The sequence below is a fragment of the Mastomys coucha genome, unplaced genomic scaffold (assembly GCF_008632895.1).
Source record: "Mastomys coucha isolate ucsf_1 unplaced genomic scaffold, UCSF_Mcou_1 pScaffold13, whole genome shotgun sequence".
NCBI lineage: Eukaryota > Metazoa > Chordata > Mammalia > Rodentia > Muridae > Mastomys > Mastomys coucha.
The window spans coordinates 71,985,473-72,008,965 of record NW_022196895.1 but is presented as its reverse complement, the minus strand read 5'-3'; the positions used below and the strand labels follow the sequence as shown (position 1 = coordinate 72,008,965).

General features: G+C 50.6%; 1 protein-coding gene across 5 annotated transcripts in view; it reads right to left on the bottom strand.

Annotated features, from left to right (window-relative positions):
• The window catches only part of Zbtb7c (zinc finger and BTB domain containing 7C), a 324,679-nt gene that overhangs the window by 7,442 nt on the left and 293,744 nt on the right, over nt 1-23,493 (bottom strand). For all 5 annotated transcript variants that reach the window (XM_031366061.1, XM_031366062.1, XM_031366063.1 and 2 more), the window contains one exon: nt 2,732-3,955. In XM_031366061.1, the coding sequence (XP_031221921.1) occupies nt 2,732-3,939 (1,208 nt within the window). In that variant the 5' untranslated portion in view covers nt 3,940-3,955. The remainder of the gene's footprint in view (nt 1-2,731; nt 3,956-23,493) is intronic.

Below are 23,493 nucleotides of genomic sequence, written 5' to 3'. Positions count from 1 at the left end.
GCTCCTGAAGCCTGTCTGGTCTTGTTTCGAAGGGTCAGGGGAGTGGGAACCGGGAGGGGGGGGGACGGGGGCAGGAATGTAGTTGCTGAGACAGGCCTAGAGCCCAGATGGCCATCATCTTGCAGAAGAGGAGTAGGAGGGAGGGGAGAAGGAAGAAGGGGAGGAGGAGGAGTGACCCTGGGGCAGGCAGGGTGGAGCCTGACAGCCAGAAGCTCTCAGGGGCTGAGCCGACCTGCAGGGATTGGGACTGTACACACAAAGTGGCCTTCAGGAATTTGTTGGAAGGAAACGCTGTGGAGTCTCATTCTTCTACACAAAACACCGTTGTTTTCTGGACACAGGGATCTCCCCTGGAGAGTGCGCTAGTGTCCGGAGAAGTAGCAGTCTATTTGCAGGGACCACACAAGTTTAAGACTTGGCTGAGGGAAGGCAGGGCCTATAGACTGCAATGAACACTCACTCAGAAGGCTGGCTTGTGGGAGGTCAGAGGGAGGCTCAGGAAGGAAGGAAGAAGGGGCTTGGGCTTCTAGTAGCTCAGTGTGGGTTCCCTTCCATGCCCCTTCATGTCTCTTCCACCTATTGCATGGCCTGTGGGCAGAAGACATAGAGAACATGCTGGAGGCAAAGGGAGCCAGCAAGTTGTGGAGCCTCCCTCAGTCGGGGCTGTAAACACCGAACGGAGCATCCTCACATTCGTTTCTGTGTGGCATCTGAAGTCTACACCTGCTAGTGTCTACCACACAGAGGATCCCCAGGCACAAACTCCAAGAACTTCTTAGGCCACCATCATGATTTCCCCAGCCCCAGGGAGGGCCTGTTAATCCTAAACTGCAGCTGGCCTGTTTATTCCTTCAAAGGCTGGAGTGCATGGAGATCTGCTACAACCAGAACAGAAAGCAAATGCATGTGGGTCCTGCCTGGAGGAGATTTCCAGGCAAGGTGGGGAGATGGAAGGATGATTCCGGAAGAAGGAAGAGACTAGAGGAGACTCTTCATGGTTTGCATTTCATTAAAACCCTCCAGTTTAGAGAGGAACATGCAAATTGGAAGGCTGTCCAAGGACAGGCACAAGAAGTTAGGGCAGAAGGCCATGGCTAGAACGGGGTATCAGCTGCACTCCACATTTGGTCTGTGACATTAACATCTTTCCCTTGGGTCTGGCCTCTCAGGCAGGAGCGAAGACCCTGCTGAAGATGAGCGAACCTTAGCCTTCCTTTGGACTCTGGCTCATTCCCCGTTACTCCCTACTTTAGATAAGCCTTGCCCAGGCATTTGAAGGCCAGCTGGCTCCGCGGAACCAACTGAATAGAGGAGAAGAGAGGGCTGGAGTTAGGGAGAGCATAACTCAACAGATTTCAGTGTGTAGGGATGTTACCAGGGACACTCAGGGGAAGGTGGATCTGGAAATTTGGGGTCCAGCTGCCCTGTGAGATAACAGGAACTGGCTACCTTGAGCCAGCCTCTCAGGGCTGCTGTAGCTATCTGCCAAGAGGAAGGGCACAAAGCCAGGCTAAGGTTATCCCTCCAAGTGTCCTGCAAGTACCCAGGACATATTCTGTTTGTGGTTTCCATCCCACGAGTAGCTTGGAAACCCCCAGTGTCTTCCTTCAAAGCAATCGCCAGGTTGCCTGCTGAGCCATTTCAGCAATGCCCCAGTGGTGGTGCCCTGACGACATTCTGAAGCCCCTCCTCAGCCACTTCAGATGGAGTGCCCCTCAGCTCACTGACAGCAGCCCTTGTCACCGTGGTCAACAAGGGTCCATCTGGTTGTCCGGACAGGCACAGCCACCAAGTTGCCATGGGACATGATTCAGAAATTGAATCCATCTATGAAGGCCCAAACGTTATGCTTACTATCAAATATCAAAGCAATAAAATTCCAAGAAGCACTATCAGGATGACTAGGTCTGTTAAGGCAAGTTCTTCGAAGTCCACAGTGGCAGTGGAAAAGGACCTAGTTCAGTAAGCCATGGGCAGGAGACGGGCTTAGTCAACATCAGACACACTGAGACTATGTGAGACTGCTCATCAGAACTTCCACTGGGAAACCTAGCTGAGAGGGCCTGCCTTGCCCAGGGACACTGATGATTCCAAAACAAAACAAACAACCCCCTGAAGTAACAACAACAACAACAACACAAACAAACCAAAACCAAAACCAAAGCCTTTGAAAGTTCCCTGGCAGGGATGGTTGTGACTCCCGTATCCTCCCATCCCACTGGTTTTAATTATAGACGTCACGGCACAAGGAAGGTACACAGCACACATTTGCGGGATGGAGGATGTCTTTGCTGCACTGATTTGAGACGGAAAGGGCCTACAGGAATCTCTCAAGCCTCCTATTTCTAGACGTCATTGTCACAGAAGGATTGAGATTCCAGTCCCCATCTCTGCGATTGTCCAGCTGCTCATAGGAGCAGCCAGCTGGGGATGAGAGGTGTCCAGGAAACACTGGCACCAAGCACAAACAGGGCCTACCTCCAAGGGACCTGCCTGGTGCCTCGGCCATCTCCCCTGCTCTGACCTGCTTCTATATTTTGGTTCACCGGGCTATGGTAGTTGAGAAACAGCTTAGTTCCTAAAAGGGGGGTTGAAATCATTGTACGTATAATGCTTAGCATCCCTCCAAGCAAGGAGCAGAGCACAGTGTGTGATCTCTCTCCATCCCTTGCCCTCCCACAGCCTCTGGCCCTGGCCCCTCCCCTGCCATCTTTCCCCTGCAGCTGCGCACCTGGTGAAGCGGACCTCGCAGATGCTGCACATGTACGGCTTCTCCCCGGTGTGGGTCCTCATGTGCCGGGGCAGCTTCCCAGCCCCCATGATGACCTTGTGGCAGATGGGACACTGCTGAGAGGCCTTGGGCTTCAGCTTGCGCTCCTCCACCAGCGGCCAGGGCGGGAAGAGGCTCCCCAGGTGGGTGGCACTCAGGAAGTTGAGATAGGCACCATAGTCATTCTCTGCCTTGATGGGGCCCAGCGGCCCACCGGGCAGGTCAGGAAACATGTCCTTGAAGAAGTCGCTAGAGAAGGGAGGGGGCGGGGGCGGGGCCAGCTCCTCTTTCTCCTCCTCCTTGATTTTGCGGTTCTTGATGACTAGATCCAGTGGCCCACTGTCCATGGGCTGCTCAGGCAGCTGAGCAAAGGCACCAAAGTCACCTGGCCAGAGGTGTGGGAAGAATTCTGGGGCAAATGGAGGTAAAGAGGGTCTTCTGTCAGGGATGTTGGCTTTGGGGTACAAGTTCTCCCTCAGCAGAGATTCAATGGAGAAGTCCCGGATCACTCCCAGATGGCCAGGGCTTCCGGGCTGGAAGGAGTCGGGGAAGTCTCTGGGTGTGTCCGAATAGTCCTTCTCTGTGAGATGGTCTGTCTTGGAGGGGCTTTGGGGGCAGTTGATGTCCTGGGGGTCAGGCAAGTTTTCCTGGTCAGCAAAGTCCTCTGTGTCATCCTCCTCCTCCTCCTCTTCCTCTTCTTCTTCCTCTTCATCATCTTCATCTTCGTCATCTTCATCATCCTCCTCCTCCTCCTTGTCATCCTCCTCACCGACGTTGCCGCCAGGCTCCATGATCTCCAGGCACACATTCACAATGCACTGGATCTCCAGCATCCTGGCCGCGTTGAGGATGTGCTTGACGTTGGAGGCAGTGATGGTGAGTGTGGAGGTGTAGGCAAACTCCAAGATGGCAGCCAGAGCTTCAGGCTGGACAAAGTCAATCTCATAGACGTAGGGCTGGCTGGCCAGGCTTCCTGCCGTGAAGAGCTTCTTGAAGTACTTGCTGCAGGCTGCCAGCACCGAGCGGTGTGTGCGGTACTCTTGCTCCTGAACCACGAGCAGCACGTCACACAGCAGCCCTGCGTGCCGCTGCTCGTTGAGGCTGCACAGCACCTCGCTGCTATGGTTAGGGAAAGGGATGCCGATCAGCTCGTCAATGTCATTGGCCATGTTCTCAGCCAGAGCCCTGCAGGGACACACAGAAAGGGACACCAGTTAATGAGCTCAGCAGGTTGGGGACTTAGCTCCTAGATCAAGCCTTACCTGCAGGTCACAACCAGGCTCAAGATGGAGTTTTTCTCCTCACTTTAAGACTCTTGGAGTTAGCATCTTACCAGGCAGTGCCTAGGCCTCTTGGCTCAGAGAATTCTGCTTTCTTAATATGGCCTTGCGGTGGGCTCCCTGCTCTCATAGGGGGGGCTCCTAGTGGTTCTGCTGAGAGATGCTCACGAATCCTCTACAGCACCTGGGGATTTGTGAGCCATCTCACACTTTACACAAGCTACCAGGAAGTCACAACTCAACTTTGTGGCCCATTTTCAGTAAGTGACCAGAGGCACGGGGGGCAATAGGCTTCTCTCCGGACCGTGCTCCTGGCTTCATTGTGCCTGACAGGGTGTCTTTCATTTGCAGGTCAGAAATTTCTAACCTTAAAAATCCCTAGCATTCTACATCTGTACACGTAAGCTTATTTCTCTCGTAAGCAGACATTTAAAGTCGGTGTAGATGCAAGCACCCTGTGGATCGCTTTCTCAGGTCTGGCTGGTTAATCTCACAGCTCTTTAAACCCTGAAAGAGACGGAGTCTGAGACTCTTGACAACGTGGATAGTCTCTGGCTTGCAGTGATTGGACTTTGGACTTTAGACTTCGTGGGAGCATAAAGGGCACTCCTTGGGCCGTCCCTTTATCCTTTCAGGACAGCAAGTCAACAAACTATAAGACGCTTGGCTGTTTGTTTGTTTGTTTGTTTGTTTTCGAGACAGGGTTTCTTTGTGTAGCCCTGGCTGTCCTGGAACTCACTCTGTAGACCAGGCTGGCCTCGAACTCAGAAATCCGCCTGCCTCTGCCTCCCAAGTGCTGGGATTAAAGGCGTGTGCCGCCACCGCCCAGCTGACGCTTGGTATTTTTATTATTAACTTGGTTTGTATTCAATGATTTTGCTTAGCTGTAGGTTAATGCAGATGCTTGGAAATGAGCATTTCCAAGGCAAGCTTTGGCAGAAGGTCAGGCAGAGTAAACACATCTTTAAAATCTTAAAAATTTATCATCATCATTGTTATTATTATTATTATTATTATTATTATTATTATTATTTGTGCCTAGGTCACATGGTTTATGTGGAGGTCAGAGGACAACTACGTTATCTCCCTTTCTACCTTTATATATGTGGTTTCAGGGATCAAACTCAGGACTAACATGAAAAACAGTGGCTACTCCAGAAGCAGGTAAGGCTGAGGAGAAAATGAACGGCACGCTTCGAGGGGAAGCAGAATGGCCTGCCCTCTCTGAAAAGCACCACAAGCTTTTTCAAAGAGCTAGCTACTCAACAACCACCCAATCCAGCAGAGGCAAATTCACCTCGGAGAGAGTTAGCCCGCACAAGAGCTAATAGCCCTGAACGGGAACCCGCAAGGCTCTCCCTTAGGTGGCGGGCTGAGCATGCGCTACACGCTCAGTTTGCCGGGGTCCCACTCACCAATGGAAGGGAATCCGCTGAAACCCTGAGCCACTCAGCAGCTCGGATGGATCTCCAGGGAGTCGGAATGAGAGAACAGAGCCAGTCCCCACACACCTGCTTCAGATGCAGCACCCTTGAAACTACCACTTCTGCTAGGCAGAGCATGCATGAGGATTTCGGGCAGCAAGCAGGGGAGTACAGAAGGGAGGGGAGAGGAGGGGGCGTGGCTATAGAGGGGCACAGGACGGGGTGGGTCTTGTGCACTGGAAGTGTTCTGTGTCTTGTCCATAGCAGTATCAGTATCTTGGATATGATACTGTGCTGTGGTTTGGAAAAATGTAGCATGAAAGGAAGCCAGGTGGAGGGTGCAGGTGATTCCTCTGTGTTTTCTGTTAATGATTCAAAAGAGCCTAGGACAGTCCGTGTGGCTTGTACTGGCTGGTTTTGTGTGTCAACTTGACACAAGCTGGAGTTATCACAGAGAAAGGAGCCTCCCTTGAGGAAATGCCTCCATGAGATCCAGCTATAAGGTATTTCCTCAATTAGTGGGAAAGGGCCCATTGGGGGTGGTGCCATCTCTGGGCTGGTGGTCCTGGGTTCTATAAGAAAGCAAACTGAGCAAGCCAGGGGAAGCAATCCAGTAAGCAGCACCCCTCCATGGCCTCTGCATCAGCTCCTGCCTCCAAGTTCCTGTCCTGTGTGAGTTCCAGTCCTGACTTCCTTTGGTGATGAACAGCAATGTGGAAGTGTAAGCTGAATCAACCCTTTCCTCCCCAACTTGCTTCTTGGTGTTTTGTGCAGGAATACAAACCCTGACTAAGACAGTGGCTGAATAGCAGGTGTGTCTTTCAAGGCCATCCGGCTTTGGGAGGATACATTTGTGGGGAGTTTGAATGGAACCTGCCGGGTAGCCCTCTGAAGTCTCAGTAGAGTGCAGATCTCAAGTCCCCAAGCTGTGTGTAATTTTGACCGTGTGGAGGTAGCTCCAGCGTGACTTCTGTGCATGAGCAAGGGGAACTTAGGACATCTATCTCAGGGCCCAGCTCCCTGCCTCAGATGTCCAGGATCACGAGAAGGCTGGAAGGACAAGGGAGGACCCCCTGGCCAGAGCTTAACAACGGGTTTCTCAATGAGGACTCAAGCCCACCATCTTTCCTCAGGCCCTGGCTCTCCTCTAGTTGTCACTGCAACTTCTGTGACACTAGTGAGACACACTGAGCATGTGGGGTAATCATCACACCAATAGGAGAGAGGTGCTTAGATCTGCACCCGTGCCTTGGCTCCCTGGGTCCGAGTGTGTTGACCACACACTCCTGCCTCATATTGTAAAGGTAACCACGCATGGACAGGACCATCCCTGTCACATTCAGAGTCTCAGGGATACGTGAAGGGGAGGGAACTCCCAAGCGAGACGGAGGCGAGTAGTCCTACCCTCTAAGGGAGGCTGAGCAGGCTGCAGCAGGTTCAGGAGCAGTGGACCCTCTGAACCTTTCTCATTCCTAAGAAGACCCCTGCCAGCTCTCCAGGCAGCTCCCTGCCTCCTCTCAGTAACCCCTACCAGGTTGTTTTTGGCAAAGTTCTGCCAGTGAAAGAGAACAGAGGGAAGAGAATGGGAATATGGGACTTCATCAGGATCTCTAAGCCTATTTTTAAAGAGAGAGCCTGCTGATGTCCACACTGGCCTTGAACTCTCCAGCTCCCAAGTACTGGTATTACAGCATGTTCTACTAAGCCCAGTTTTATGGGATACTGGGGGGTTGTATGCATGCTAGGTAAACTGCCCATTGAGCCACAAACTCAGCCTAGCCCTACTTCTGAACACAGCTGTGGGCTCACACACACCTGGACTGACATGTTGCCACCACAATCCCCTCTACTGTGCTCCAAAGAGCTCTCTGTAGCCCCCACTCCCCACACTCAGCTCGGCTTTCACACCCCAAGCATTTGCTCACCCATTTGCTCCTGGCAGAACATTGGACATCATAAATGTCCCAGGTATATTCCATGCACTCCAATGTCCCACTCACCCGACCCCATCTCCATCCCTCAAATCAGGTACCGGTTCCCTCTCTCATCTTTGATCTTCAGCACCTTGCTGATGTCATCCTTTAGTTTAGCTGCCTCTGTCCTGTCATGTGTGGAAGTATGCCTGGGCATCCCTGCTAGCTCCTAAGCTGGAAGAGGACACATGGCGCCATTAAAAGCTCAGCGCATAGCTGGCACATGTGTGTTAAGACTCTGGTAAGGACTATCCTTAGTAGGTTTTTCACTGTAATATAGTGTTCCAAAGGGATCTGGGAAGGTTTGAGCTGACAACTGACCTCTGAAGGAGATCATGAAAGATATTGTCGCTTCAGCCCTGCAATGGGTCAGAAGGAAGCCATGTTGGGAGGATGCTCAAGCAGCTCTGTGAAAAGGGCCATATGACAAGGGACTGAGGCTTCCGGACAACAACCATGCCACTTGACAGCGGTGCTAGTGACCCAACTTGAGAGTGGCCCTTCCAGTCTCCCATCAGACCTATCCTGGCAGCCCAGGTGACATTTTGACTACACACAGCTGCCTGAGAGAAGAGCCAGAGCCACTACTGAAGCTCTGACCCATAGAAGATGCAAGACGATAAGTGCTCGCACTCACCTTAGCCATTCCATTTCAGAGTTTGTTACATGGAAGTAGACAACTGATAGAGGACCACTGTTTTGTAGACGTTATAGCTCTGGGACTTTTATTCTAAGTGTTTTCTGGTAGATGGCAATTGTACATGCTAGTGTCAAGAAGTCTACACGAGAGTGAATTTATTGGAGAACCAACAGCTTGTTCCTAATTCCTGTAAAGCCGTCCCGTGAGTAACTGGGTCTTGAGCCTCGGGGATGAACAGCCTTGCCCTCTAAGTGAGAGCCAAGGTTGGTGGAATGCTGAAGAATGAGTGTTCACAAAGAGCCACGGCTTTGTTTACTCTCTGACACTGTTAAACTTAGCAATGGCTGGAAATGTTTCTCTGGTTCCCGGGTATTCCAGAACACAGTTAGTCTTGAAAATACTTATATTGTCTAGGTTTAGGCATTAATTATTGTTCAATTTTTATTATGTTTTGTTTTGCTTTGTTTTGTTTTGGGGCAGTGTTAAGAATTAAGATAGGATGTGGGACATGCTGAGCAAGTACTCTATCACTGAGCTACATTTCTGGCCCTATAAGATGTTCTATATTCATATTAATATTGTGTCTAACCAATAGTTAAACATATGATAAAATACATATAAACATCACACACAATAACTGGAGGTGTATCACTTTCCCATACAGTCTTATTAAATCTTGCCTTATCTACTTGAAGACTATTGTTTGGTCATACAAATTCGTCCATTCTCAGGGAGAACTCCCTCCTCTGCCTTCTTGGAGGAGCCAGAGCCTGTGACTGGGTGTGACATTGTGTCTCACTGTGTGATGGGTAGACCTAAGCCCTCAGCAGGGACATGGAATGGCTCCCAGGTGGCTGAGTTTGTAGGGCAATGTCTCCTTTGGAATTCAGAGTCATGAAGATACAGCTGTGGTTATGTGAATTTAGAGGCCCCTCTCTCCATCTCTCACATGTCATTGGATGACCAGGAAAGATCTGGTAACAGACATGACCATGAAAAGCATGGGGAGGGGTTAACAAGCTGGCGACCTTGACACCTCTTCTTACTGTGTTTTGGTTCATGGTCTTGTCCCCTTCCTGGAGGAAGGGATGGACTCATGGTAGCTCAGGGGTATTTCTCTAGACAGAAGACTAACCTCAGGGTGCAAGCTGAGAAGGGGGCACTGTGCTCAGGGGCCCTCCAGTGGCTGTTTCATTGTCTCTTTGAGAAGAAACACCTATGTTCTGGGAGCTTCATCTAGCAACCCTGAAGTTCCCATGCCTTGGTGAGCCAGCAGACAGTAGTGTCCCAGAAGGGAAGCCATGCATCTCCCCCACCCTCTTACCCAAGCTTTGTATCCCTCCACCTCCCCTCCCCACCCCAGTTTTCCTCACCCAAGCAAGGGTGAAGCCCAAAGCTGAGAATAAGACAGAGGGAAAACAAACACACGTGCGTGCAAATGGCCAGCAGCAAAGAGAGGCTTGATAAGAACTGTAAGCTTCTAGTGGAAAGGAAATAGCAAAGTAGATTAGCAATAAAGGACACAGGAGAGAGTGGGAGGGGGGCTCAGGTGTGGAGGGAAAAGGTAATTAGGTATGATTACCATTCTAGAGCATGCCAGGCCTAACTTAGCAGGTCCTTGTTCCCTGCCACCATGGAAGTCTCTAGAATCCAGATGGGCCCAAGTAACAGACATTCAACTATCAAATGAGTCAGAGAGAACTGTGCTTCTCAGTCTGCCTCCAAGAGGCCAAAGACATCCATCCCTGGTAGCCAACACTGTCAGCAGCGTTAACCACCACCATCACTTACCAAGTGTCTGTCACACCTGAGTCATCGCACAGCTAATCCCTTTTCAACTGCACAACCGTTGAAGGCATGTGTCCTCAGCGTCATTCACAATGCTCAGATAAAGGAGCAGCTAAGAGAGATGAGAGATGAGCCCAGGGCCACACAGACGGCAAGTGTCTGCATGATCCAAGCTCAGTTGGGTTGCAGGCAAACACCTTTGCCCTCTGCCATGCAGAGCCTACCATGTCTAGTCTGGGGACAGAGAAATCTGAACTTTTCTCTCTGAAGGATGACTGTCTCTTACTCAAGGATGTGATTTGAGGCCATCATGAGGGATATCCGGGTCATATGACTGAGACCCAAACTTGTAGATAACTAATGGGGTAGGTGGCTCCGAGACCTGTGAAAGAAGAGGTGTGGACAGAAAGGCAGGAGGCCCTGTGGGTGCTCGATCAGAGCCCTTCCCAGGAGCAGGGTCTTATCTGAGCAGTGGGGGATAGAGAGGGGGTTTAATGGGACACCTCAACAGCCTACCTCATTTGAATCTGGATTTCTAGAATTCCTCCCAAAAGTGTGTTTAACCTGGGTCCTGGGGTTCTCAACCAGCTTGTCCTTGGAGGCACCCAATAGCAGGGCTCATGGCAGACAAGTCTCTGGGACTTTTCCTCCTAGAGAGCTTTCCTCCTATTCACAGGGGTTGTGTCTCATCCAATGGTTGTGAGGACCCAGGGAGGCATGCCTGCTTTCTGGAACACTGTCAGCCAGTGTGAGCAGAGTGGAATCCAGAAACAGGGGTCTCGGGCAGATGAGACTGGCCCAGGAGTCAATCTACCTTCATAGCTTCGTGAAGGTCTATGTTTTTTGTTTTTTGTTTTTAAAAGATTTATTATGTATACATAGTTCTGCCTGCATGTATACCTCCAGCCCAGAAGAGGGCACCAGATCTCATTACAAATAGTTGTGAGCCACCATGTGGGTGCTGGGAATTGAACTCAGGACCTCTGGAAGAGCAGACAGTGCTCTTAACCTCTGAGTCATCTTTCCAGCCTGAAGGCCTATGTTTTTAAGGCACCTTCCCACAAGACCTTCTGAGAACAGTCTCTCTGATCTCCCATGCCACGCCTGGCACACACCAGGCCTCATAACCTATTTCTTGTCTCAGGGACTCCTAATCCAACAAGGCAGGCAGGCAGGGCTTGGAAAAGCATGTCCGTTTTGCAGATCAGGAAAATAAGGCGCATGGGGGAGCCTGTGCTCAGGAGCGTGTGGCGAGTTAGTATCTGAGAGAACTAGAAGTGCCGTGTGTTAATGCCTAAGGCTGTCTAGCTCCTGTTAGACTGCAATGCCCTTGACTTGTGCAGGACTGCCTGGCTAACAGAGAAGCCTTGGTGGTATTCCCTTGCTGGGCACATCGCACCCACTGCTGTCCTTGATCTTGGGAACGGGGAATTGAGTATGTAGAAGGTGTAAGGGAACAGGCTGGCCTAGGGCAGCAGGCACACTGAGTTCTTTGCAAGAACTGCTGCTCCTAGGATAACTCGGTGTGGGGCAGACCGTGTGTCATCCTAAGGATATCACCAAGCTGGGACTAGGTGGATGCTACACGCAGAGGTCAGCTCAGCATGGTCTGGGGTAAGGCTCAAGAGCTCCCCACCCCTGTCTGAGAAGCTATGGGCAGGAAATGGCTCTGGCGGGGGAGGAGAGTCCATTTTCTTTAAGGGTGGCTCCTGGGAGGTTGACCATGCTCCAGTGGAGCGCCCCAAATCCATGCGTTTATGTAGGTGACCATCAGTGGGGGGGGGGGGTAGGAGGCTCAGAGCCCCGTGATAAGTTAGACTTGGTGGGTTACCTAAAAAAAAATGGGGATGGGGTGGGGGGAGTGGGAGCTAGAAAGTGACCCGAGGAGAGTTAAGAGAAGGAATGGAGGAAATATGAAAAATATGTATTGTCATAGATGTATGAAATTCTCAAAGAACAAAACCACTATATTAAAATTAACTAATAAATTGACTTTAAAGAGATTGGTCCAGAGAAACAAAGAGATATCAGCAATAGACATGGGACAACCCCAGCACCCTGCTTTGGGACCCCAGGTGTTTGAACACAGCCTGGTTTGTCACTCACGAGGCATTGGTTTTAAAATTCATTCTGGTCACGTTTTCTATGGGTATTGCGAAGCTCATTTGCTAGGATTTGAGAATCACACAGCTAGAAAACCGTGGAGTGCCACTGTTGCCTTATCTGCCACGGCTGCCGTGTGACTCGGGAGACAGTCCTGCTACTATGCTGGCTAATGCTAGTGCGTCCCGGAGTGCTGCTCGCCTCAGCAAACCTGAGCCTCAGCATGATGTTGCCCTCTGCCAATCCCCTGGGCAGGTGGCCCAGCTAGCAGGTTTCCTCTGCCACACCCTGTCTCCAGCTCCTAGCTCCTCCATGCCCAGCCCTGGAGCATGACAGCCACCTGGTGGGATTAGTGGTTATCGTGGGGGCAGATGGGTGGTGCTATGCAGGGGCAGGTGCAATGTCGGTTTCCCTCTGGAGACCCAGAAATCGGACAGTGACTGTGCTCTTTGAGTAAGCCTTTACTCTCCATGGTCTTCAGGCACTGAAGGAGGTGGTGGGCTAGCTGGGAAGGAGGGTGAGGAATCCTGGCTCAGGCCACTTGTTCTGGGTGTGCCTCAGCCTGGCTTCGGAAGATTCTCCAAGCAGAATGGCTACACCCCTTAGCCCCAGCATGCCCCTAAGCCTTGGATACCCCAGAGGCTGGGGCCAGACATGTAGGCTGGGAGGCTGGGCAGAGCTACTTCAGCTTCTAGTCTGTGCCCCACCTGTTGCAAGCACCCTGGGCAGAGTGCCCACACTGGTTGAAGCCAGCCACACCTGCTCTGCCACCTTGCCAGGACATGCCTAGAGCCCGCAGCCCCCAGCTCAGCTGGGCCTGTGCAGCCCCTGGGCTTCAGAGCTATAACATTTCCATAGAAGCCCTCCCCACTGCATACTGCGCACCCTGTGTTCTCCCTTGCCATGCCAGAGCTATAGTAGAGGCAAGACCCAGGAACCAGGTATGGCTGGGTTCTCCTTCCAACCACAGGTAGGTTTTGCATGAAGGCCTCGAGTTTACCTCCTGTGACAGGCACCCAGCACTCATTTCATGCCCCGTGAACCCCAAAGTTAAGGACTATTGAGACTCACACAAGAGAACTGCCTCACATCCACACTTCTCGTGGATTTTCCTAGGGCCTCTTTCGACAGAGGATTTGGACAGAGTACATGATAAGATGTGCACGTTCCTGCAATCCTTGCACTTGGGAGGTAGAGGCAAAAGCATCTCGGGGTCCAGGCCGGTTTGCACTGTGAGTTTAAGCCAGCATGCAATCCTGCCTTCAAAAGAGAAATGGAGGCAGAGATGGAGACGGAGGTGCCAGTGACCGAGGAGGCACATGCTCGTGGAAGGTCTCACTCACAGATCTCACTGGATGCTGGAGATCACAAGCGCCTGCCCCGGGCTCTGTCCATTGCATCAAGCTGTACCTTCCAACAATTCACCCCACCCCCTCCATCACCACCCGATCTGCCTCCCCATCTACTCCACACCTGTCTGGCCTTTGCAGATCAAGCGTGCCCCTTCACACTGGGCTTTTTTTTGTTATTTCTTCAACCTTCACTGATTACAGGTGGGGTAGGGTGGAGAGGATGGCCGTTTTCTTTGGAGAGAGGTTGCACATCTATTTCTTTTCATTCGGAATAAAGAACTCATTACTCGTGTTTATTACAGGTGATGGCCCCAGCCGGAGAACTCCTTGGGAGGCATTTAAAACCTTATTACATCTCAGAAAATCTAGACTATGAAATAAATCACCAGCATCCACAGACAGTTCCAAGTCATCCTGGTGGTGTGATACTGGCCCATCCCAGGGTGCTTCACTGTCTGTTCTGACAGACACATGCAGCTGTCCCCATGACCGGTCCTAGGAGCATTGCCATCTCTATCCCTGCTTCAGGTTCTCAATGTGGAGGACAGACATTGGCCAGAAGGGATAGCTGTGACAAAGGTGTCACAGCCAGAGCTAAGAAAGTCATAGAGCATGAGGAGGTGAGGATGACAGTGCAGGTGTGCCCTCAGAAGAGAGGGCCCCAATCCCTCTTGGGAAGGGACCACAGTTAAAAGTCCCAGATCAGCTCCACAATAGCTGAATGCTGTGGCCCTGGACTAGACAAGTCTCTCTTGGAGCTCCAGTGTTTTCTCTGCTAGTCTATGAGGTTTGAGGTCTGGTGGTCCTGTGGTGCACTCCAGATAACCCGCCATTTTGTTTACATGGTGGGTCCTTTCATCTGCAAGTCATGACTGGCTCAGCTTTGGATGTTGGGGTGGTGGTGGTAGTGGGGTGTCTCTCAATAGGAGTTTCCTCTGATTTGACTTTCCCTCACTCTAGGTCTTTCAGGAACTGGGGCGGGCCACACAGAGCCGTAAGTAGGAGCGCACTTGGGACATTTGGATGAGTGTGGTACACAGCCAAGGTGGCGCGTCGTCGTTTGACCGCACCATCTCTGGGGCTTGCCTAAGTGATGTCAGACTAGCTGTACTCCCTCCTCTGCCTGAGGGAGGGCGAGAAAGTCTTCCTCCCTCCTCACAGCGGCCAAGAATGTTTGCAGAGCTGGCGGACATAGCTGCTTCTTTCAATGGGCAAATGTTTGTTGTGAACAACCTCAGCTGTGTGGGACGGGCACAGACAGGGACAACATGCTGACCCCATGCCGACTGCAGGTGTGTGTGCCAGGTACAGTATGTGGGAGACAGGGTTTTATTTAGAGGCCCCTCCTACTTACACTGAATCTAACTGGCGAGCAGGAGGTAGATTGTGTTCTGGCTTGGTTGCTGGTCATATATTTTACTTGGGGGTCTCAGATCATCCTTATCAAAACCCTTTTGAGGTAGTTATTGTCACCATGGCCATCTTTATTCAAATGGGGCACTGAGGACAAGCTGGCTCTTGACAAGCAGTGTGGCTCTGCATTTCTCATGCAGGTGGCCAGGCTGCCTCTCCATGCTCTACCAGGGAACCACATCCATCGAAGGCGTGAAGCCTTCAGGGAGCCAGGGCTTGAGACGGGGAAACAGAACATTCTGGAAGGGAGGAAAGCAAGCACAAGGTGAAGCACAGAGGTGGAGCTAGCACTGCATATGCGCACATGCAGACAGGAACATTGAGTGGTGGGCACAGAAGCAGAGTAAGAAATGCACATGGGCACATGCGGACAGGATCAGTAAGGCACAGAGGCGGAGCTAGCACTGCACATGCGCACATGTGGACAGGAACATCGAGAGGCACAGAGGCAGAGCAAGCACTGCACATGCGCACATGCGGACAGGACTAGCGAGTGTTAGGCTCAGAAGCAGAACGTAGATGAGCTCAGGAACATACAGGCCTGGCCAGAAGACCTTGTATAATAACACGCGATCATAGTCAGGGTTGGAAAGTTAGGCAAGGGGATGAGGGAACCCTCCAAACATCTGGGTTCTGTTCAAGAGGCCACACAAGGTTCTGGATAGGAGGGATGAAGCTGGCACTGTGCTGCGTTTGAGGAAGGGATGGGCAACAGGCAGGCTGGAGGAGGGAAGGGCAGCCAAACCCTCAGGAGAGCCTTCCGGCCCAGCAGCTGCTCCCATTGCTCACAACCTTTCCTGCCCTTCCCTTGCCCCAGACCTCATGCAGGATCTGGTGAGGGAGGGCCCCTTCGGTGGCGACAGCTGTGGGAGGAGGGAGACGAGAATCATGGCCCCAGCCTGCCACAGGTGTGCAATGTCTCGGCTACGCCTCAGCGCTTGAAAAACACTCCGGTCTCCTTGCTATTGCCGTCACAATTTAGACAGAAGGGCCACATGAGCAGCAAAGCTGGATGCTCAGGAGATCCAACCCGGCCTGTGTTTTCCAAAGGAAGTGAAACCTCAGATTTGTCTCCAAACTTGCATTTTTTCTTCTAAGTAAATGCCCTCTACCACGAGAACCGCCTAGTATTTGGCTGGGAAAGAACATACTGGAAGCTTGCAATTTGCAGGCTTAATTGCATAGTTATGTGTAATATCATTATATAGAACTTTTATTGCTCTGAGAAGTCCAAGTATTTCCTCTTCCTATTTATACTCAGGCCAGTCTCTCCTGGGCTGTAATTTCTACCCTTGCCCACTGAGGGCTATTTGAGTGCTAGGAACCCTTTCTATAACGAGAGAGCAATAGGATTGTGAGCTGGACGCTCTACTGTCTCAAGCACCTCCAGTCGCTGACCAGTTCCATTATTACTACCGAGGGACTGATCTAAGGAGGACATCTAAGATGTGGGATGCTCTACAAAACAGCCAACTCTTGCTCATTCGGCAGGGAAAGCTAACCTGTAGCAAAATATTACAGACCAACAGGAGGCAATAAGGAAGCTAGATAGGCAGGGCCTGCAATCAGGAACACAAGAACTGATGATTCACATGGGACAGTCTTGGCAGGCTCCCTTGGTCATGTTCACGGAGATGCCCAACAGTATAGAGCAAGGTTGGTGCTCAGCTCAGTGCCTGATGCCAGTCTTCTCTCCACCGATATTTACCTGTCGCCAAGAGGTCCAGCAACAAAGACCAGAATCTGGAGAGCTACTATCCTAGAGTAACCACCCCCAACGCATACACTGCCACCTTATTCCCCACCACTGCCAACCCATTTTCTCTGAGTGTTCTGATCCTCAGACAGTCATAAATCACAGTGAAAATATTCTCCAGGCATGGAATTTTCTCCAGCCACCCTACTCAAGGAAACCTGCCAGATCCAATCCACCCATGAACTAGAGTTAGCACAGAGTTTCCTCTTCCCGGGGGCAGCTGCTTCCCCGTGATGTCTCCAAATCAGAAATGTTGAAGGAAAAAATACAAGATCACAAAGTTAGAACAGAGCTGGCAAACCACTACTTACAGATGTGACTGGGTACTTTCCGAGGCTAATAGCAGGCAGGCACCTAAGTGTATTAGACAACCTCACTCACTTGGGGTTGGCACCAGAACCAGAGACAATACCCAGGTCAAAAGAAACATGTACGGCCCATAGCAAGAGAGTTCCAAATGCAACTGGAGCCCTTTGAAAAGATTTGCTTAGTTAATAGAAACATATATCCTATTCTTAGATAGCCAGTTCACCCCAAATCATTTCTTAAGTGCAATACGATCCTAACAAAGACATCAACAAGGATTTCTACTGAAGTTAGGTAAGCTTTTTATTTTTTTTAATGAACTTTCTAAAGTTCATACAGAAAAATAAACATTTAAGATAAGACAAGAAGATTTTGAAACAGATGTTTGGTAGGAGAGGGGATACTAGACTGTCACTGAGTAGCCACTAGAGGGGAGAGTACAGGAACAGGGAGAAAACAGCGGAAAAGCACGTATCAACATGAGTTCATATATGAAGAATAAAGCATACCCCAAAGACGGAACTCCAAATTGTGCTTTAACATGGATTTTACATAGAAGGATAGGAAACCAAACACAAATGCCCTTCGAATATGGGGGAAACCCTCGGCATCGCTCAGCATCAAAGAGCAAAAGTAAATGCTCAGGGACGGAGAGACAGACAGCTCAGTGGTTATGAGCACTTCAGAGGACCTGGTGTTCTGTTCCCAGCATTATATCTGGCTGTGGGGCGGTAGGCTGTGCAGGCAACCTGGTCCCGGTGGATCCAGAGGTCTGGAACCCTGGAGACCCGGTGGGTGGTGATTTCTGCCTGCATGGGACATCACAGTGCCCCCCCACTTCCACCTCCCGGGTGTGATATTGGTCACGTGTTAGCTGCACCAAGCCTTACTACATGCATATAAGGTTTCCCTAAGCTCTCAGTCCAAACCAATGAGAAATACCTGCTGTCGGACCCTGAATCACCCCCAAAACAGTATATAAATCCTCTCCAGGGAATTAAAGGTGTGCGAGAACTACTCCATCATCTGAGCCTTTTGTTCTATGAGCTGTAACACTTGGGAAGAGGTCTGCTCTCTTGAAACGCGGCCTGAAGCTGACCGCACTCCTCACTGGCTAGCCCGAACCCACTCAGTGCAGGGCAGCGCGGGGTAACCGAGTAACCTGGAAGGCACAGGTGAAGAGACGGAGGTGAAGCCAACCGCAGCAGCAGAAGCGGTGGAAGCGACTTCTCCTCCCTGCCCACACTCCCTTCCCTTCGCCGAAACTCAGTGGAAAGCGGTACCGAGGCCCACATCTGGCCATATCCAACTGCCTGTAATTCCATCTCTGGGGATCTGATGGCCATTTATGGCCTTTTTGGGGGATACCCATGCATGTGCAGTACACATACACACACACACAACATAGATGTACAAACACACACACATACAGATGCACACACACATACAGACACACACAGACAAATACAGACAGACTGACACACACACACACACACATACACACGCACGCATGCATGCACACACACACTATGGCATATGACTGCTCATTCATGATCTCTGCTTCATAGAGTGGCTACTGAGCCCTAAGGTTGAACTGGCAGTCTTGGATGATGTCCCTTCTCTACTGTTTCCCAAGAGCCCCTTGAAGGCATTCCATATTCTCAGTTGTTCTCAGTCTAGTTTTGATACCCTCTTTCTTTAAAGTAGGCCTCTGATCTACACTCCAAACATTACCTCCTGATATTCCCGCTTTGGGTGGGTTCCTCCCACAGTATATCTGGAATGGGCCGTGTGTCCCTGGAGAGGTGAAGGAGAGGAACGTCCATGACTAGCTCTTACGAGACCTACCCCTTTATCAGGCTGCTTTTTCCCCTTGGAACTCTTTGTGGAGGAGCCTGTTACTGGGCCCCAGTGATTGTCTAACAGAAGGGAGAGGATCTGAGGTGCTCTGCTACCACAGAAGCAGAATTGGACAGCTACACGAATGACATGACTAGGTTCTTAGGACAACTTGTCCTTCTGTCCCAACAAGGCCTGGAGATGGCTGCAGCCTTATCCGAGTCCTAAGCCAGAGCTCTGTAGCTGGGCTGCTCCTGAACTCTGAGTATAAAAACTTCCTGTAGTTTCAGACAGCTAAAGCTTAGGATCATTTTGTTACACTACAAAAGGATAGGCGAGGGATTAGAAGGTGAATCTAAGAAACAGGCATGCAGGCCAAAGCGGGCCTGGTGTGTTTGGAGGGCAGTTCAGAGGCCTACTTTAAAGAAAGACAGAGCTAACAACACACGCTAGTTAACTCAGCTCTGGGAGCCAAGATGTCCGCTTCCTTTCTTGCCAATTTTCTATCCCATCTATGTTTTTGTGTGTTTAATCTTGTCTCTCTGAGAGACAGTGAAGACTTCTGTATAGTAAGATCTGTGTATATTCTATGTCCCATCACACTTAGGGGGAGCTGGGGGACATTCTCACTGACTTTCCAGCTTACTGTGCGTGAAAAGAGGAGATCGAGTTCTTGAGAGAGCCTGCACGTGCCAACACACACACACACACACACACACACACACACACACACACACACACACACGCTTGCTTGTCCCATGCCCTCTAGGCATTACTATGGCTTGAGTAAGGCTGCTAAATGTCCCCCTGCTGGGACCTTGATCTCCAGTGTGGTGACACTGAACTGGTGTAACCTATGGGATAGGGCCTAAAGCGAGGTGATTAGGTTATCTGGGGCGTGATTATCTGAAGGACTTAGTGTAGATCTTGGGGGGCCCCAGCTCATTCCTATTAAAGTGGGTTGTCCCAAAACCAAGAAAATGTGCCTGTCCCGTAAGTCTCTCTGATTTCCTGTCTCATCACGACTGCGCTCTACTCTGATGCCACATTGCGATATGATCAGAGAGACCGACCAGAGCTATCCAAATGCTAGCAGTATGCTCTTGAAGCTCCAGGACTGTGAACCAAATAAAACCTCTTCTCTATAACGTACCCAGACTCAGGTATTTTATTACAGCAACAGAAAACGGACCAGAGCCGTATGTGAACAATGCGTTGTGTTTGATTACATATAGGATACCTACAAACTTACACCTGAGACCCAAAACTCACTACCACGCCCAAGCATGCCGTGTGAGAAGTTCCAAATATTCTCACACGTTGAGAAGAAGGGGAAGGAGGGCCCGGGAAGAGCTGCTATTATAGCCAGCACTCTCCATGATTTATTTACCCACCCCACACCCTTTCCAAAAATATTTCCTTTAAAACCAGAGTGACAAGCCCCCTTTTAACTTTTTCCTGATGGTCAGTTCAGTTCTAAATAGATGGTATGCTTAACCCCCACACAACAATTTAGGAACTGAAGGATTAAAAAAAAAAAATGCTGGGCGTGGGGCTGCAGCAGCTTCTGGAAGGGCCGTGGCTCCGCATCCCGGAGCCACCTGGCCCATCCCGGGACACACCTCCCAGCCCGGGCCTTCTCCCTAAAGACAAAACACAAGAGAACTTGACTCTTCCTGCTTGGTCTCCGGCCCATTCGTAAGCCTGTGGGAGATATTTCTAGGCTGAGGAACACGGGGGAAGGGGAGGAGAGCTGTGTTGTATGAAGCCTCTGGACAGCTCAGAGCCAGCTCTGGCCGGGTGGGTGGAGGTGACCAAAGATGCAATTAGTATGGAGCCCATCCTCTCCCACAAGACCATTTTGTCCCAGGAAAATAAAGTGCCGGCTTATCCGCCCTCTGATTTGGGTTGGATGAGATGAATTTTTAGCTTTTTCTGGGGAGTCTTTGCCAGCGGGGAAGGCAGCAGGGAGAGGGAGGGTGTCAGGACTAAGCAAACACACTCCAGCTCTTCAAAGCAAGGGCAGAGGGCATGCGCTGTGCATGTACATGCCCATAGCTGGGGGGGTGTGTGTGTGTCTATTTTGACGCATGCGCACGGCTAGGGATGTCCACTCTCCTGCATGCCCACAGCTGGGGGTGTCTATTTTGACGCATGAGCACGGCTGGGGATGTCCACTCTCACACATGCCCACAGCTGGGGATGTCTATTCTCAAGCATGCACACGGCTTGGGGGGAAGTCCATTTTTACGCATGCGCATGGCTGGGGACAGCCGTTCTCACTTCCACCAACCATGATCTTTTTAACCTGTCCCTCACTCCTTAGCTCCTGGTTCCAGGGCATCCTATGCTCAGTCTGCCCACCTGTTTGCTTGCCTCCTAACTGGGTTTATTGATTGCCAGCAAGCCCATTTCCCCCCACTTTAACATTGCTCATTCCATCCTGTCGGTTCAAATACAGTCACCGCCACCTATGCCTATGTCTAACCCTTGCTCACGCCTTAAGACTTGCTCATGTCTTGCCTCCTCCAGGAAGCCTTCCTAAACTAGTCTATCCTTTAGCTTCCTTCTATCGAAAGCACGGGGCACACAGGAGAAGAGTATAGAAAAAGTTACTGGTTTCTCCGTGCCTGCCTCAAGGCAGGGCACAGGCGTCCAGTCCAGGACAGGACCTGTGGCTTCTCCTTAGTAGGTGCCAGTGTCTATGGACGGAGATGCTGAGCGCATTGGGTTGTACTCCCTGATATCGTCAGCCTCACCCCTGCTGTGGTACAGAGGGAAGGGCTTGGGAGGCATGGAAGAGAAGATTGTTAGGACCGCCGCATAGGGTTTCCAAGAAGGCGACAGACACCAACACACACTATCCGTCTGCTTACCTGTGGCAAAGAAAGTGACATGCTAAATCAGATCATGTATTACATATGGACTAAATCTCTTCAGGAAAAAAAAAAATCTAATTCTCCCGATTAAACACTTTGTAAATCAGTAGAGAAAGGATTTCTTTGGAGCCTTTGGAGCCCAACAATGCTTCAATATGGTGACAATTCCAAGGCAGCCACTGTGGAACATTCCATTTGGTTCCTTAGCACAGTCAGTCTTCCCTTTATCCTGGGGGACAGGAGCCCAGGCCTACCCAGAATGCCGGGACTGTGGGAGGTACGCCCACACTCAGCTTCTCCTATATGCATGGACCTGTACTAGAGAGTTCAGCTTCGAAGTTAGTCAAGCAAGAGATGAGCAATAACAATACAAGAGAGTAATTATAACCATATGTTGTAATAAAGGTTATTGAATATGTTTGAATTATTCATCTCTGGATGTTTCTATTTAATATTTCAGGACAGTGGCTGACCCTGGGTGACTATGGCTGCAGAGGCGAAAACGTCATTATCGCAGTTGCAGTCTGAGATGTGAGGGGACCCCTCAGAAGGGGCTGGACACCATGGGAAGGCACGGAGGGATAGTCTTTTGAGGACCTACTATGTGCCAGGTAGTGATCTGGCTCTTTTATGTTTATTATCTCAGTCCTCATGTAAATAGTATGGGATTGAGGATGCAAGAGCTGAGTCCCTGAAGCAGGTCAGGGCCCGAGCCATTCCAGCAGTCCCACTGAGAAGCAGTGGCTGTGACAACTGAGGAGACTGACTGAAAACATCAGATATGGCCTGGCCTTATCAGGACTGGATGGGACCTTTCATGGTTGATGATGTGGAGGCTCTGAGAACGACAAGAGACATCTGCCTGGTTAAAGTAGAAAGTTCTCCACTGTGGCCAGAGTGCTGGTGCTGGCCTGGAAGCCATACTGTTTACCCCAGGGCCTCGCTGTCCACCCTGCTCAGCTCTCTATTGCAGAAGTATGTCCAGGCAGCAAGAGGTGGAAGAAACTGAGGTCTCTGCCTTCCGGGGCCCCAGAAAAGGCTCTAAAAACACCACCTTCACCTTGAAGCAACCTCCTCCCCTTCTTGCTTGTCAAACCCAGAGGTGAGATCAAGCCTCCACGTCCTCAGGACTCTCCTGGCTTGTACTTCAAATGTCTCCCGTTCCACAGATCTCCTCCATTCAGGGCAAGCTGTGACAGTTGGTCACCCAAGATGGTTTCTACCTCCTTGTCCACACCACCCACCTTCTTGGCCTTTAAAGATGACACAGTTCTGTGAAACACAGCGGGTTTTTTTGTTTTGTTTTGTTTTGTTTTGAAGCTCACACCCTTGAATTGCCGCCTGCTCCATTATATGCCAAAGAATTCCTGTCCCCTGTATTGCTTAATCCTGGTGCCTTTCCACCTTAGCTGTGAGGGGACAGTCCCCTGCCTGCCTCCAAGAGGACAAAGAAGGTAGAAAGACAGAATGATGGAAATGGGAGGAGGAAAGAGGAGGTGAAGGAAAGGAAAGTATGGAGGAGCGGGGAGGGGGGTGAACAGAGGCGGGGACAAGGAGAGAAAGCCAGAGCGACAACATGGATGACCAACATGGATGATGCACAGATGCCGAGGCCTGGGTCGGGCAGGTCCATAGGGGCTCTCTGAGGCTGTGGGGTTACCAGACTCGGTATTATTCATTTGACATCTGGAGCTTATGCAGTTGAGGGTGAGGACCTTCACAGTAGCAATCCTGAGGGACTCGGAGAATGTCCCTGGTCTCTAGTATGTGGCATGATTTTAAGTGTTCCTTAATAAGGAACACTTGTGACACTTGTGATATTGATCTCTGGCAATCCAGTTCTCTTAAGTAGGTCTTTCCGAGTCACTGTCAACACAAGGTTGGGTAATTATCTTGGAAATTTGAGCAACATGGCCAGGAAGATGAGAAGGTGGCCCAATCCCTTGGGAAAGAGAATCAGGGCCGGCTTC